This window comes from Ammodytes marinus (genome assembly GCF_949987685.1).
Source record: "Ammodytes marinus genome assembly, chromosome: 23".
NCBI classification, from domain to species: Eukaryota; Metazoa; Chordata; class Actinopteri; order Uranoscopiformes; family Ammodytidae; genus Ammodytes; species Ammodytes marinus.
Window position 1 is genome coordinate 19636130 of NC_137227.1, and position 17315 is coordinate 19653444.

General features: G+C 40.3%; 1 protein-coding gene across 1 annotated transcript; it reads right to left on the minus strand.

The window, feature by feature from the left end:
• Positions 1-253: 253 nt before the first annotated feature.
• Positions 254-15024, minus strand: LOC307269218 (uncharacterized protein). The gene is made up of 10 exons (XM_080052091.1): positions 14877-15024; positions 12129-12182; positions 11247-11383; positions 10299-10467; positions 9759-9791; positions 8120-8199; positions 7291-7381; positions 4027-4134; positions 1143-1316; positions 254-546 (listed from the first exon to the last, which is right to left on the minus strand). The coding sequence occupies exons 1-10, from the start codon at positions 14902-14904 to the stop codon at positions 398-400; spliced, it is 1023 nt and encodes a 340-aa protein (XP_079908217.1). The 5' UTR covers positions 14905-15024; the 3' UTR covers positions 254-397.
• Positions 15025-17315: the final 2291 nt, after the last annotated feature.

Genomic DNA, 17315 nt, shown 5'->3' on the forward strand with positions numbered 1-17315 from the left:
GTGTGTGTGAGTAAGTGAGTGACTATGGCAGCTGTGCGTGTGTGTGTGTGTGTGTGTGTGTGTGTGTGTGTGTGTGTGTGTGTGTGTGTGTGTGTGTGTGTGTGTGTGTGTGTGTGTGTGTGTGTGTGTGTGTGTGTGTGTGTGTGTGTGTGTGTGTGTGTGTGTGTGTGTGTGTGTGTGTGTCTGTGTCTGTGTCTGTGTCTGTGTCTGTGTCTGTGTGTGTGTGTGTGTGTGTGTCTGTGTCTGTGTCTGCTTTTAGTTTGTTCACCGAAAAAAATCCCTGTGATTTTAAAATCCTGGCATTTTAAAAAGACAAAAAAAAATCTCATTGGGTCGCTGCTGCTGCCGCCTCCATGATGTTGTTGCCTGGGTGGTTACGTCATCGTGGGTGAAGTTGCTATGACGAGGATGTGGAAGAGGAGGATGAGAAGGAGAAAGGAGTGAAGGGCAGGACGGAGGAGGGAGCCTGGGGAGAGGTCAGCAGCTGATCGCACCACGCCGGGTCCTCAAGGTCTACCTCAACAAACGGCTCAATGCAGCTCAATGCTACAGAGAGGGACACAGGAGGAAATGGTAAATGGACTTGACTTATACAGCACCTTTTAGCTGATTTTCTCAGCCCCAAAGCGCTTTACATTTCTTACCACATTCACCCATTCACACACACACACACTCATACACCGATGGCAGTAGCTGCCATGCAAGGCGCTCTCTGAACCATCGGGAGCAATGTGGGGTTCAGTGTCTCTTTGCCTAGGGACACTTGGACATGTGGTGGGGAGACGGGAGATCGAATCACCGACCCTGTAACCCAGTGCACTGCCACCCCGGGACACAAAGAAGTCTTACTATGAGAATTTAGATTGAGACATATTCATTCCAAGATATTCTGTAAAATACACTTGTTTTCCTTTTTTTATTTTAAAATAAATCACTTAATGTACCCATTTTCAAACACCCACTAACTTACTGAGGGTATGGCGTATAAAAGCAGTGGGTCTTTACAAGCAGTACAAGTTTGAGTTAATTTGACTGTCTTCTGCAAGTTCAATGCTAAATCAGTGTGTTGCCCCTTTAATGCAAACGTTATGTCCAATTTCCTCATTTGTATGTTGCATTTGTATCGACATAAAGTGTCTTACATGGGTTGTTGTTGTTTACGTTCTGGGCTTCCTCCATGATAGCGTCGAATATCAGGATGTTACTGTGTGACGGGCTGGAGGGCTTGTCCGCTGGGTCTGTGTCTGATGTGGGACAGGTGTCACTGGTGGGGGATGAAGGCTCCACACCGTTTGCATTGGGCTGGTCGCTCTGAGCTGGAATGAGTGGGGGAAGAGAAGGAAAGGTAAAAAGAGATTTAATGTTTTTTTTTTTTTTTTTTTTTAAGAATTTAGTCAATGGGAGCGGTTCTACAGGGGAGCAGGAGGGGCAGCCGCCCCCCCCCCCCCCCCCCCCACTGAAGAGCCTTGCCCCCCAGCTGCCCCCCTAACTTTTGCATTCCCTAACCCTAACCCTAACCCTAACGCTAACCCTCTAACCCTAACCCTAACCCTAACCCTAACCCTATCTAACCCTAACCCTCTAACCCTAACCCTAACCCTCTAACCCTAACCCTAACCCTAACCCTAACCCTCTAACCTCCAAACCTAACCCTCTAACCCTAACCCTAACCCTAACCCTAACCTTAACCTTAACCCTAACCCTAACCCTATCTAACCCTAACCCTCTAACCCTAACCCTAACCCTAACCCTAACCCTAACCCTCTAACCCTAACCCTAACCCTAACCCTAACCCTCTAACCCTAACCCTAACCCTCTAACCCTAGCCCTAACCCTAACCCTAACCCTCTAACCTCCAACCCTAACCCTCTAACCCTAACCCTAACCCTAACCTTAACCTTAACCTTAACCCTAACCCTAACCCTAACCCTAACCCTCTAACCCTAACCCTAACCCTAACCCTAACCCTAACCCTAACTCTAACCCTAACCCTAACCCTAACCCTAACCCTCTAACCCTAACCCTCTAACCCTAACCCTAACCCTCTAACCCTAACCCTAACCCTAACCCTCTAACCTCCAACCCTAACCCTCTAACCCTAACCCTAACCCTAACCTTAACCTTAACCCTAACCCTAACCCTAACCCTAACCCTAACCCTCTAACCCTAACCCTAACCCTAACCCTATCTAACCCTAACCCTCTAACCCTAACCCTAACCAACCCTAACCCTAACCCTAACCCTAACCCTAACCCTCTAACCCTAACCCTAACCCTAACCCTATCCCTCTAACCCTAACCCTCTAACCCTAACCCTAACCCTAACTCTAACCCTCTAACCCTAACCCTAACCCTAACCTCTAACCCTAACCCTCTAACCCTAACCCAAACCCTAACCCTAACCCTAACCCCAACCCTAACCCCAACCCTAACCCTAACCCTCTAACCCTAACCCTAACCCTCTAACCCAATCTCATGCCCTGCCTCTCAAATACTTAGCCACGGCCCTGCATCATATGCGCAATTGCGCATATCGGCGATCACACAGTTTGTCACACACAGCGAGTCAGCGCCCGTGAAGAGTAACTAACCTGCACCGAGTATCTGAAGGTGAAGTCAGTTTACCCTTGTGAATTTTAAACACACCAATTTAACTTAAAGTTAAATTTGTAATTAATGTAATGCCCACCATGGCCAACACCTGCATCGCTCTGAGCCAGAGGTGGTCCAAGGTAAGGACTGAGTGTGTGTGTGTGTGTGTGTGTGTGTGTGTGTGTGTGTGTGTGTGTGTGTGTGTGTGTGTGTGTGTCTTGTCTTTAGAAATAAAACTGATTTGATGTGATTTAATAAACTGTCTGTGAGTGAGTGAGTGAGTGAGTGAGTGAGTGAGTGAGTGAGTGAGTGAGTGAGTGAGTGAGTGAGTGAGTGAGTGTGTGAGTGACCTAACTGTGTGTGCGTGTGTGTGCAATGTCCTCTTATTAAACCAGACTCTGTTGATATTCTTTCTGTGGAGACGATGGTGAAACTATTGATCAACAGGTTAATAGAAAGAGGAACATTGACTCAACCTCTATACACTGACAACACCACGACAGAATATTTCATCAAGTTCCCCAAATATGAGTTCTAGAAAGTGCTTTAAAAGTATCGGGTATTATAATTATTGTTCATTTTAAAGGATTAATATAAAACACAATCAGAGTTGACCTCAGAAAATCTTTATTTGATCTTTTTCTGCCCTGATATAAAACATTTAAGCAACAAGCTTCAAATCAGAGAAATGTCATGTCACTCAAAATAACATGTTTCAATGATTGCCTGTTTTCTGTTGTAGCAATGTGTTGTATAGGGTAAGCTATGTAGGCTTACGGTATAGGCTACAAATGTCTTATTTTATCAGAAATGATGATCAATATAATATATATGGGGATTCCCTCTACCGTCCTCCCATGCCCCCCTGCCAAGACCTCTTGCCCCCCATTCGCCACCCCATGTAACATTTTCCAGATCCTCCCCTGAATGGGAGACATGCAGCTTGTGTTTCCTATATCTTGTGCTTGTTTTGCTCAAAAGGGACAGAACTTAATTTTTAAAATTTTGTATTTATTTACCTTTGTGTGAATTCCTCCATTTATCTCCTAACATGTTTCATTCTCCATTTCTTGTATTTTTAGTTTTTTGCATAAATATGGGGAAAATAAATACATTTTAGGAATAAATAAATATATTTAATGTCTTTGCATTGTTTGATTTAATAATAATAATAATAATAATAATAATAATAATAATTGATAGGTTTTATATAGTGCTTTATTGCCTAGGCACTCAAAGACGCTTTACATTTCCTGGTTCAATTCGTTCACACTCAGTCATACCGTCATAAATGTATTTTATTAACTTTAAAAAAAAATAACAAAATAAATAAATAAATAAATAAATAAATAAATAAATAAATAAATAAATAATAATACAAATGAAATATTAGAAATATAATAATAATGATAAAAATAAATTAAATGTATTGTACCACTCTCTTCATTGGGACTCTTTTCCTCTGCCGGTAGTGTTGTGCCGTTGGCGACTGCAGGAGGTGAAAGGTCATCTGAGTTCATTTGGTCTTTAGGGGCCGGGCGATCTGAGACACACACACACAACTAGGGATGTAACAATATACCGCAAAACGGTCGTTCGCGATATGAAAAGGCCACGAATGTCAACCGTAAGTTTTTTCTTGTTATACCGCGTCACGGTATTGAGGCGAGCGTGCATGGTAAATGCGCTCCGTCATTGTGGAGAGTCTGGTAAGCAACGTTGTCATAAACGTAGCACTCAATCTAACACTGTATGGGCCACACCAACATTGGAAACCAAACAATAACACATTGACACAACATCTTATCACTGAAACATGACTTCTAACTTTAAACTGAACAGTCACGTCTCACGTGGGCCGTTGTTTACACTAGCGCGTGCAGCTTCACAACATTGAGTCACGTAGCAGCAAAGAAGAGAGAGAAAGAGAAAAGGGAGAGATAGAGAAAAAGATCGACTAGCTTACCAGACTGAAGAGAAAGTTGCTCGCGGGTCAATTATATCATTATGAATCCAGGCGAACGTGAGGAAATGAGATTATAAAAAAAAAATAAAATAAAAAAAAAAATAGAACAGAATAGAATAGAATCCACCGCCACCGCGCGTTAAATCCCCGGTAAAGTCGGCGAACTTCCGTGAAAGGCAGATGAAGGAAATAAGTCCAAAGATCCTTGATATATTCATCACAACTTCACGTGAACTCAGCAGACAGTAGCCCCTTTTACACAGCCAGTGAAAGCCGGGAATATGCCGGCCTTTCGGCCCTCCCCCCAGCTGTGTAAATGCGACAGTTGCGGAACGAGGGAAGAAAGGTGCGAGTGATCGTTCCGGGAATTTTACTACCTCGGGGGGTAGTAAGATTCCCGACACGATCAGTTCCGCCTCTCTGTTTAAATGCTCCAGCTTGTTGTTGCGGAACAGGGGGGCGTTTGACGTTCCATAGTCTACGTTCTAAACATGCGACCATGTTAGCAGTTGAAGGACGTGTGTTTAACATTAACCACGGCGGCCTGATGTCCCGTAAAAATCACCAAATAAAAGGAACGGTGTATAATCTAGCTGATCATAAGGTCCGTTGCTCAATCCAAACCCCCGCGCTTCATTTTGCAGAGTGTATGAGTCTATTTCTGCCCAGGAGAAGTTGTACAATGGAAAGCTAGGCTAGGCTAAGTAAGGGATAAAGTATAGCGAACGGGTCACTTGCTAGAAATAAAGACCGACAAGCTGAAGCAGGAGCCCGACGCGCAGCGGAGGGCTCTTGTTCAGCTTGAAGGTCGACCTAGTAACGGGGAATAGTCTGCTCGCCCCACTAGACTGTCTGCTTCAGCTGACTGAAGGCTCCGGCTCAGCTGTTAGCCACAGAGCTACTGTTTTGCTAACACATTCCGCCGCCGCTATTATTATCCTAAGTCTAAGCGTATATCCACACTTTATTTCTGTCTACAGTAACGTGACTTCACACACTGTGTGTATGTGTATGTCTGATTGGCAGATCGCTGCCCTCACAAAGAGACTCGCTCACAACCAACCTGTCACACACACACACACAGAGGTGAAGCGGTCGGATTGATTTAGTCAGTTTGGTTAACTGTCCCAGTGATGTTGGACTCAGCACGTAGCGAGATCAACTGGCACATCGTGGGGACAGTAAAATACGGCCCTCTTACTGCAAGCTCCAGCACTTCTGCTCTCAATTCACCGGCCATTGTTGTTGTTGTAAAGCAGCTGACCGGCGCGGCGCTAAATGTTTACGTCACACCTGACGCTGTTTACAAGCACCTCTTTCATTCCGGAGCGCTGTGTAAAAGGGACTACTGATGCGCCAGCAGGCCGGCGGTGCTTGGTTCTGTGTAAATAACACAGAAGCAAGCAAAGCCGGCATATTGGAGTGATGTTGTTCCGTCAATATGCCGCAATCTCTGTGTAAAAGGGGCTAGTAGCTAACAGCATGTTGCGCAATACTATGGAATCCCTACTATGTCAAACTTAGGTGACACTACTTTGGTCAAATGAAGGTGACGTTGCGAAAGTGTGAGGAAGGGAGGGGGAGAGGAGTGCACTGCAAAAACATTGATTTTGAGACTGCAATTTAAGTTAATAACAAATAAAAATCATAAATAAATATTTTACAGAGTTAATTGTGCTTGTCATAATGTAGGCCTAATAAGGTAAAAGCATGGCTTGCAAAAATAGAGTTGATAAGCAAATAAAACATAAATAAATGGGGAAATTATCACACTATTTAAATTATTTTTATTTTATACATACTTTTACAGTTACAGACAAGTGACTAAATTAAGTTTAGATTTAAAATTCCTATTTCAGTTTGAAAAATATAGATGTAAAGCTTCTTTAAAAACAGCAGTAGAGAAGCAGTGTCTTTGTTTTGGTGATAAGTTGTTTAAATCTCTCAGAAATCTCTTCTTCATATTAAGATATAAAAAATTTGAATTATTCTTGCGTTTATGTTTTATTTAAATCAGCGGTACAACATTTAATTTGAGGGGGTAGAAATGAATTCCGCGCTTAATATCGTATCGTGATATCGTGATATCAATCGCAATATCGTATCGTATCGTATCGTACCCAAAATTTCATATCGTTACATCCCTACACACAACACACACAAACCAAAGCATTAAGATATGATTCTGTTAGTCATGTTACAGTGTGTAATATCTGAGTATTTAGCAGCATCTAGTGGTGAGATTCTAGATGTCAACGCTCCCTTGCTAACCCCTGAATTTAGGAGAATTTACAGAAGCTACGGTGGCCTTCAAGGACAAGAAGCTATAGTTACTAAAGATGGCATCATCCACCACTGCCTCAAGTCTTTCCAAAATATCAAGTGATGAGATGAAGATGTATTTAGTTATTTATTCTATAGTTCTTCTTCGTCTTCCAACAGGTGTATTTCCCCAGGACGCCGACTATATATAAAAACTCATGAGGCGGTTAAGTTTGGACGTTCTGGGCTACTGAAAAAACACAATTATCAAGCAATTATACATTAATTAAAATATACTTGTGAGTATGATATATTCCATTTAAACCAAGTCTGTTTATTGTTTATTGTTTATTGTTTGTTGGATCCCCATTAGTTGTCACCATTGTGACAACTATTCTTCCTGTTCAGAAATATTCCAACAATTTCTACACATTGCAGCTTTAAAGTAATTTAAACCATAACCGTACACACCTAGGTCATCCAGGTAGACTGCTTCAAATGTGCCGGTGGCTTCGTTGAGGTTGTTTACGGGACTCGGACGGTGGAGGTCGAAGGAATATGACTGGACAAACAAATAAATAAAATGCAAGCAAGTATGTAAAACTAAATATCTTAAAGTTGCACTATGTAGTTTCAGAGGAGGGGGACTTCTTTACAATCACAGAGCCTGCAGTTAGTTTACAAAACATATTTTCTCTGCATGTAATTCTTAGTGTTGAATAATTCTATCATCTTTAATCAAAGTATTTTGAGGAACCTGGAACCAAACGTAAGACTAGAATATGTTTGTAAACCAAACTGTGGGCCCTGCTGCTGTAAACAACAACAACAGTGAAACAGTAACTTTTCAGGAAGCTTTCTAACTTCAAACAGTGTTCCAGGGATCACATTTTACCTGGGAGGAAAGTTTGTTTATTCAGTTATGAGAATAAACCTTAGAATATGTTCACTTCTCTCTGACACACCCAAAGTTACATAGTGCAGCTTTAACTGTAACATGATAAAGCAAATAGGGTGTTGAATGTGTTTGAAATAAAAATCTCAATAAGGTGTTATATTGCATATGTTAAAATTTATCTTAAAATCTCATATTCGGGGGCGCCCTTAGCTCAGTTGGTAGGGCGTCCCCCACACTCCCTCGGGCCGGGCCCAGCAGTAGACCCGGGTTTGATTCCAGCCCGCGGTCGTTCTCTGCATGTCACTGCCCTCTCTGCCCCATTTAAACTCTGTCTCTACACTATCAATAAAGCATAAAAATGCCAAAAAAAATCTTTAGGAAAAAAATCTCCTGTTCTCTCACCCTGGAGACTCTCCTGAGGAAGTAGAGGATGACACACAGAGCGATGATGATCAAGATGATGAAAACCAGGATGACGTAACCTGGAGACACAGACAGACAGGTTCATTTTTATTCATTTTTTTCAGTTTAATAGCAGTTGTATGGGGGCTCATTGGGGCTTATTAATGCTGTAATGTTATGTATATTTGAAAAGATGAAAATGAATTGGTAAAAAAAAAATTACCTCAAATGGCTGTGTTCAACATTACTCTATGATTATGCAAAATTGCTAAAATAAGTAGAGTTTGAAAAATGTCTCAAATTATTGGTTGATTTATAGATTTCAAAGACAGCAAAAAATCATATTATAGGGGAAGGTGGGGTGATTTGTGCAACTTTTTACTCAAAGTGATTTTAAAGTGAGGCCTTGACAGTTATGTCTCCAACTCAAATATGTACATATATTTCAGGATGTTGTGCATCCCTGGCAATAAAAACTTTGGATCTGGAATAAACTGTTTAAGAAATATAGCTTTCGGAAAAAAAGTTGTCTTGTCGCACAAATCACCCCACTACGTGGGGTGATTTGTGCGTCATTGTGTCACAATGACAAAGTCACCATCATCATCTTTCTGGCCATCTGAACTCTCATCAGTGGTGTCGTTAAGTGGAATTGAGATGTCACTCTCTTCTGAGCTACTGTAGACAATCACTTTCTTTTGGTGACCAGCGTATACAGCCATGCCACTGGCACAACTCTCAGAAATGTACTTTGCACTAGTTGCTCCGTGCTTGTGGAACCAACTGCCACCTGACATGTGATTCCCCTACATTTCTGCCTTTAAATCAAGGCTCAAAACCCATATGTACACCCTGGTGTTTCCTCCCCATTAACTATCTTACCTCTGCACTACTATCTGTGTTTATGTGGATGTATGCGCTTTACGTCTTTTATTTTGGTTATTGTTATTTTACCTTCATTGTTTACCTACTGAATGCACTATGTACAGCACTTTGGACAGTGCAAACTGTCATAAATGTGCTTTTATAAATACATTTTACTTACTTACTTACTTATAACTCACCCAGGCCCTTGCGCACAAATCACCCCATCCCCAGAATTTTGGATAATAGGCATGATGCAGCAATTTAGGGTTGACATTGTGCTAACTATATAGACTCAAAGTGTAGCATACCAAAGCACTAAAACATGTGTCAAATGTTTTCAAACGTGTCTATAATTGTTCAGACACAATAATCAAAAAACCTTGATCATGGAAATTTTACTTTGAAAGGCAAAACACAGTTTTTTGAGCTTAAATGTGCTTATATCTTATTCCTTGTGTCTCCCTTCTTTACAGGATGAGTCAAATGGATGGCTCTTCTTAAATATGTGGTCACATTTCCAATTTCTTCCACGGTTTTCTAGAAACAAGGGGTTTTGCAACTTCCAAAATGCACAAATCACCCCACCTTCCCCTATAGGTACTTTTTGTTTTTGTTTTTATTTATTTGTTTTAGCTCTTGTAGTATTTATTTAATGGTGCCACTAAGTTTGTTTAACACTTTAAAAACACATCATGTAAAATAATTACTACTTTTGGTTTGCCTTGATAAACAGTACAAGAATAAAAGTAGAGTAATAGTATAACATCCTTACCCCAGGAGGAATTCCTCGGGGCTACAGTTGTGACTGAAAGAGACAGAACAATGGTTAATGTCACTAGTACTTTGAGGTTCAGTAAATCTGTTCAAACAAATACAATCTCAGTTTCTGGTGTCTCCTGCCATCTGGTGGGCAACAGAAGGTACTGAACATACAAAAGTACATCTCCATGTAAAATTCAAATTGGACTCTTGCAACATTATGAAAGACCCTATACTGTATACTTTTACACACACACACACACGCACGCACGCACTCACTCACTCACTCACTCACTCACTCACTCACTCACTCACTCACTCACTCACTCACTCACTCACTCACTCACTCACTCACTTTCTCTCTCACACACACACACCCACTGGTATTGTTGCTTGGTAGAATAACAGTAGCAGCTAGCTTGCAGGCAGTAACAGAGAATATGTGCATGTGGTGGTTGTGGTTGGACACACAGGAAGAGACAGACAGAGACACACAGAGCTCCTGTCTGTCTGTCTGTCTGTCTGTTATGCGTCACAGCAGCAGGATACTAACCCGGCTCCGATGGCGTGTTTGAAACAGTGGTTGTCAAGTCACCACTGGCTTCCATCGTACGGCCCCCCGGCACTATGACTGTGGCATTCGTCTGCCCTGCTGTGCTGCCAGTCACTCCCACTGTTGGCTTAACCATGTCCTCTGTTGTCCCTGCTGATTCTTCTGTCACCTGTAAGACAAAATGTAGGGTTAGACAGTGAGACTATAAAACACTCTTTCTGCCTTTTCTCAGGCTAGGATGAACCGATTTCTAAAATGGTTGCACATTTATACTACATAGGATCTCAGAGTTCAATACATCTTCATATTCCCACTGGTGAAGTAGGTATTTAAGCTAAAAGTTAAAGTTTTGTACATGAAAGCCCTTACATTTAACAAAGTATGGGCCAGTTTCACTGACATGGATTAAGCCTAGTTCTGGACTTAATTGCTACTTCTGGACTAAATTGAATCTTGAATGGAGATTGTTCTTTGAAAGTACAATTTAGTCTAACACTTAATGGCTTAATCCATGTCTGTGAAACAGGCCCAAGATGTATCAAGTCCATTTATTTAACATGTTAAAATAATACAAACACAAAGTAAAAACTGATAAGAAATAAAACATAAAATAGTGAAAACAAACAGGAGATCACAGAAATGTTTGCATCACGTTGAAACATAAGAACAACAACCCAGTGTTTATGAAGCAGGTTAGACAGACAGACAGACAGACAGACAGACAGACAGACAGACAGACAGACAGACAGACAGACAGACAGACAGACAGACAGACAGATAGACAGATAGACAGATAGACAGATAGACAGATAGATAGATAGATAGATAGATAGATAGATAGATAGATAGATAGATAGATAGATAGATAGATAGATAGATAGATAGATAGATAGATAGATAGATAGATAGATTCATTCATTCATTCATAAATTCTATTGGCTCTGTTACCGTGGAGTTTGTTGGAAGCGGGTGTGTTGCATTCTCTGATGTTTGATTGACAGGAGAATGAGGTAACGACACAGAGACGGACTCTTCATTTTGAGTGACATCCGGTGACAGCGGGGCTGGGGTAGGGACATCGGACTCTGTGTTAAGACATGGAGGAGACACACACACACACACACACACACACACACACACGCACACACACACACACACACACACACACACACACACACACACACACACACACACACACACACACACACACACACACTTAACTTAAGGTACGGGGAAATTATATTTATCTAGATTTGAGTGCAATGGAGTACAGGGGAGTAGATTAACATCCTACTACTGAATAAATCTAATGTTTGTATCACGTTGAAACATAAGAACAACAACCCAGTGTTTATGAAGCAGGTTAGACAGACAGACAGACAGACAGACAGACAGACAGACAGACAGACAGACAGACAGACAGACAGACAGACAGACAGACAGACAGACAGACAGACAGACAGACAGACAGACCCCCCCTGTCAATATCCAACTCCAGAACAATCTAAAAACTGTCTTTTTTGTTATAAGTTTATGAAAAAGTAATTTCTACCTAACTGGTTTCTTTATTCAATAGTTATTGCGGTTTTAACAGGTTCCAGTCTGGTGTCAGAGCGCTACATAAGACCGATCTTGTAAAAGTAGCGGATCATGAGGAGATATTCACTGATTTTGATAAAAAGTGATTTTGACAACAAGCGTTCTCCAGAATCACTGACTACACCTTTTAAAAGTCTTTCCAAAAACTCCATGCAGGCTGCTCGGAATCTGGGGGTCTTGGATTTCAGAAAGGTGGAATAGTATAATGGAGTAAAGTAGAGGACGGTTTACCTGGTGAATCATTGGTGTCATTTTGTCCTCTGGAAAGAGAAGAAAAGGCTAAAACTGAGACACAAACGAAGAAGGAAAAAAGTTATTAGGCAAAGCAAGCCAAACTCCATTTAATGTACTGATACATCAAATAAACAGACAAAATTATCGAAATACTTTGTCATGCAGAAATCAAAATGTGTATGTAATGTTAGCTAAAGACCAAGAAGAGAATGAATAAACACTTACCTGCGCACACAATATAATAATAAGAATTGTCATAAAAATTTAATTTATTTCATATTCTAGTCTCTAAAACCCAGATAATATAACATACATTCCAGTGGAAATTGTGTTAAAGCTAAACTATGCTGCATCATCAGTTTTCTTTATGGTGTAATTGGTGTTGAATGTCTAAAAAACAAGGAGTAAAGTATCTAAACGCTTGTGGTGTAGTGGGTAAAGTCCCCCCCTCCCCCCACCTCCCAATAGAGGCTCAGTCCTCTTCACAGCAGACCCGGGTTAGAATCCAGCCCGGGTCGTTCTCTGCATATCATTCCCCTCTCTGACCCATTTCATCTCTGTCTCTTCTAACTGTCTACTAGTAAATGCAGGAAATGCCAAAAAATAATCTTTAAAAAGAAAAGAAAAAAACTATTCTAGTGAGAACAGGCAGAACAGTCAGTTATACAGTAGTTTACAGTAAATGGTTGACTATGGTATGATGTTGACTGCTGCAGCAACAGGTTTTCATATGTGTGAGAAAGACTAACGCTGGTGAGACAATGTGAGCTGACAGACAGGTGCGGTAAAAGCTGCCGATGTGCGATAAAACAATCATATCATGTGTGAAAGCTTTAACTTTATATCTACAGACGTATTCCATCTACTGAGATAGCTGAACCTTAGTGAACCTGAAACTGTTGCTTAATAATTCTTGATTCAAATAATCCCAAATAATATTCAAAAATGATTTAATGAAAGACACCTTACTTATAATTTGAGGGGGAAACTACATTTTGACAGGTTCAGCATTCGAACAACCAGGAAAGGCTTTTGCATTTCAATTTGTGGGGTGAAGCTGTGGAACAGTTTGAATATGGAGATCAAGCAATGTCCAAGCATGAAACAGTTTAAAAGAAGATACAAAGAGATGGTTTTCCAGAGTTACAGTAATGAAGGAGGGCTTTGACGTCTCATTGCTTGTTAACATGACTAGTTAACGGTGTGATCAGCAGTAAGCTATTGGTCTTAAGGGTGGTGTCGCGTGCTGTGGTGGCTCGGCCTTCTGCGATGGCTGACTCCACAGTTGCTGTGGTGCTGGCAGTGGCTGACATTTTCAGTGTGTCAGGGAGTAGGAAACATGGGTATGTGTAGGATTATGTATTGGTACGTTTGTGTGCATCTATGTGTACTGGTATGCTGTACAGATATGCAAGTGTTCGTGTGTACGTTCGTGTGTATCTATGTGTATTGGTATGGAGTACAGATATGCAAGTGTTTGTTTGTACGCTTGTGTGTATCTATGTGCATCGGTATGGTGTACATATGCAAGTGTTGATACATAGAATTGATATCATGAAAATGAGAAATTAGTCTGAAGGAAACATGTAGTTTTGAGTTTTGATTTTGATATATGACCTGTTAATATTGTTTAAAGAAGTGGGGTGGGATTGAACAAGTTTTTACTTCTCCCCTTTTCAAATATGTTGTGGCATTTTTATAGAGTGCTTGGCGGCCTTATCAGTGCAGGAGTCACTAGTGCTGACTCCTGTTGATGCATTTTTATTATTGTATTGTTGTTGCATATTTGAAATAAATTATTCATTCATTATTCATTCATTCATAATTCTTGATTCATTTCATAGCAAAATTATTTGATATTTATCAGCCATCAAAATACTCCATAGTAGCGCTGCGTGTTGTCTCTGGTTTAAGAAAATAAGACTTGTTGTGGAATTTATAGTGAAAATGATGCTCCAATAATGTGCATTATATTTGATTATACGTACAGACTTTGAAGTATCATAGTAAATATTTTTTATAATTTTTTTTTTTTAAAGATTATTTTTGGGTGTGACTGAGCCTCTATGGGCGGGCGCTGTAACCATTACCCCACGACCTCCAATATAAAGATATTGAATAATAAATGATGATAAATTATACTCTTCCACCCATGACGTGACAATAAAATTACATAATTTGGAAATTATGAAATATTTGAAATGCATAGTTAATTTTCTGTTTCCTGGAGTGTGATTTTGCTTTTCAATGTTCTGATAACTCACTTTATTTATCGCTAAGTTCTTATCTTCATTGCTACATGTGTGTGTCGCGCTCCATGTTACTTCCTGAATATGGCAGAGCTTCCAGAGTCCTTAAATGAACCCTGAAGTAAAATCAAAGCCTAAGAATTTGGGGAACCAACTAAATTCTAAATTACAGATTTCACTAAAATGTCTTGACTATATGCCATCAGGTTTGAATGCTCTGTGCTTTCTACAGCATCTGATTCAACTAGCATCAAGGCAAGTTGATGCTTGAGCCTCAAAACATTTGAATTTCTGAATGCGTGCGATCACAGGAAACCCTGATCTGCTCATAAAAATTCACTTCAATTCAGTTATTTTCTGCTTTTTTCCCCCTTAAATCAATCAATTAAACTTTTATATAACTTTATTTAAACTCTGGAAAGCAACAGTACCAAAAACAAAAGCTTATAAACCGTTTTGAAGTCTTGTGGTGAAAAGTATTTTGAGCCGAACTCACCGAGGAAGCAGAGGCACAGTTTCATCATGGTGACGGATTTCCCTTTTCAAAATGTTTCCTTAAAAAGAGATGGTGTGTGGATTTGCATCAGCTTGTAGTTCTTTTATTTTCTTAATTTTGTTCCTTATTTGCCACGACCCTGTTCCTCTTCCTCTTCTCTCACTTCTTTATGAGCTGTGGGCTATTTCTGTCAAAGTCCCCCCCCTCTCTCTCTCTCTCTTCCTATCTCTGCAGCTCTCTCTCTCTCTCTCTCTGCCCCCCCCTCTCTCTCCCTCCTTCTTTTTCTCGGTTTTTCTATATTTGCAAAAGAGTGTGGACACAGAATAGTAGTAGTTTGGTCTCTGCCATAGCATCCTTCATTCTACATCAGATAATGTTTTATTTTACAATTTTGTGGTTTTCATCTTGGCTGATTCAACACTTCCCATCATGACTATGCTACTCAATTCTATACAGAGCTAGCTATATTCATTTTCCCCTATTTTGTGCGGGGAAAAACTTTCAAAGCGTCCTGCCATGGAACCCATCTAACCCCATAGTTTTTTCTTTATTGACAAAAGTATGTAAAAAAAAAAAAGTTGAAGTTTAATACATCTTAAGCAATACTTTAGACAATATGGTAGTATGGTTCTAGTCACCCCCCGAAGGCCCATCTTAAGCCAGGGAAAAACAGCATATGGTTTGCAAGTTATAATATTTAGGGGTCCACAAAAGTTTGTCCGTGTATCATATATCTTGTTATCCTGTTATCACTTTTAATTTTCACCTCTTAACTTTTACTCTGTGTTTTCTTGTACTTTCCCGCCTACTACTCTAACCTTTTCCTCTCCACCCCCAGTGGTCTGTGTGTCTCTCTGTGTCTGTGTTAACACGCTCTCTACATCTCTTAACACGCATCTCTCTCTCCATCTCACTCACTCCATCTCTCTCTCTTTCTCTCTATCTCTCTCTCCCTCTCTCTCTCTCTCTCTCTCTCTCTCTCTCTTCGTCTCCATCCCTCTCTCTCTATCTCTCTCTCCCTCTCTCTCTCTCTCTCTCTCTCTCTCTCTCTCTCTCTCTCTCTCTCTCTTCGTCTCCATCCCTCTCTCTCTCTCTCTCTCTCCATCTCTCTCTTAACACGCATCTCTCCGTCTCTCTCGCCCTATAAATCTCTCTGAGTTTCAGTCACAGTTCAGGAAGTGAGTCATCGACCACATCGCTAGATTAACACAGGATGCTCACTCACTCTTCAGCTTTCACCTCAGAAACACATCAACTCCACCTGCTCTGTACTAACACACACACACACACACACACACACACACACACACACACACACACACACACACACACGCACACACACAGCAACATACAACACACAGCATATACAATCTTTAACAGCCACATGGAGCCTACAACTTACACTTATCACTACAGAATGGCAGACTCATGCTAAAACTTTTTTTTAAAATCACTGTGCATAGTATTACTATTTTAACAGATCAGCTGAAGAGTTTTATGATTCCCTACAAGTTGAGGAAATTATCTAAAACTTTTTGGTGGAAGAGGTTCTCAGATCCTCCAATGAAGCAAAAGTAGAAATACCACAACATATTATACTGTATTGATGCAAAGACTGCAACTTAAATGTAATCAAGTAAAAGAAGTAAAAGAGACCATTCTTGAGTACTGTAGAGTGGCATCAATAATGACAATATATATGTATAATGTCAGAAATGCTTTGCAATATAAAGCTCGAATTCCTGAATTGAGAATCTCATTTCACATGGAATCAAAATCTGTTAAATAACTTAAGTAAATGTTAATGAGTAAAAATTACAATTCTACACTTTTTTTATATATTTTTTTTGGGGCATTTTTATGCTTTATTGATAGTTCAGAGAGACAGAGGTGAAATGGGGCAGAGAACGACCGCGGGTGGTAATCGAATCTGGGTCTGCTGCTGGGCCCGGCCCAGGGGGGACGCCCTACCAACTGAGCTAAGGGCGCCCCCACGATTCTACACTTTAAATTAAGCACTAAGAAAGGCATTTTTCCAAACTGGAAACAGTGAAATGAGTTAGTACCATCTTAAAATCCATTAATATAACTTGAATAATAAATTGCTAATCAAAGATGACATCAAAGTTTATTCATTTAACATTTTTCCTAATACATTTGCGGAGACAGAGCATTCGACCAAAAGCGGTCCATTGAATCAGAGTTACTATCAGGAGCTAATCAGAGATAAACGATGGCATCATCTGCAGACAGGCAAACTGCAATAAGAATATAAAAATATATATAAAACTTCAAACAGATTCAGAGATTTCAAAGTTTTAAAAAATGTCACCCCTCTATGTAGTCAAAATGCAAGCAAAACACTTTTATGTTACAGTTATAGCAAATAAGCAGAAAACTAGGCATTTGTGGCGCCCCCTATGTGTAGGGCTCAAAAAA

Bases quoted from the DNA above. Each gene is read 5' to 3' on its own strand.
- LOC307269218 (XM_080052091.1), bottom strand. From the start codon at position 14,904: ATGATGAAACTGTGCCTCTGCTTCCTCG. The intron at 12,183-14,876 runs GTGAGTTCGGCT...TTTGTGTCTCAG, and splicing joins ACTGTGCCTCTGCTTCCTCG to TTTTAGCCTTTTCTTCTCTT. The intron at 4,135-7,290 runs GTGTGTACGGTT...TGTGTGTCTCAG, and splicing joins AGTCTACCTGGATGACCTAG to ATCGCCCGGCCCCTAAAGAC.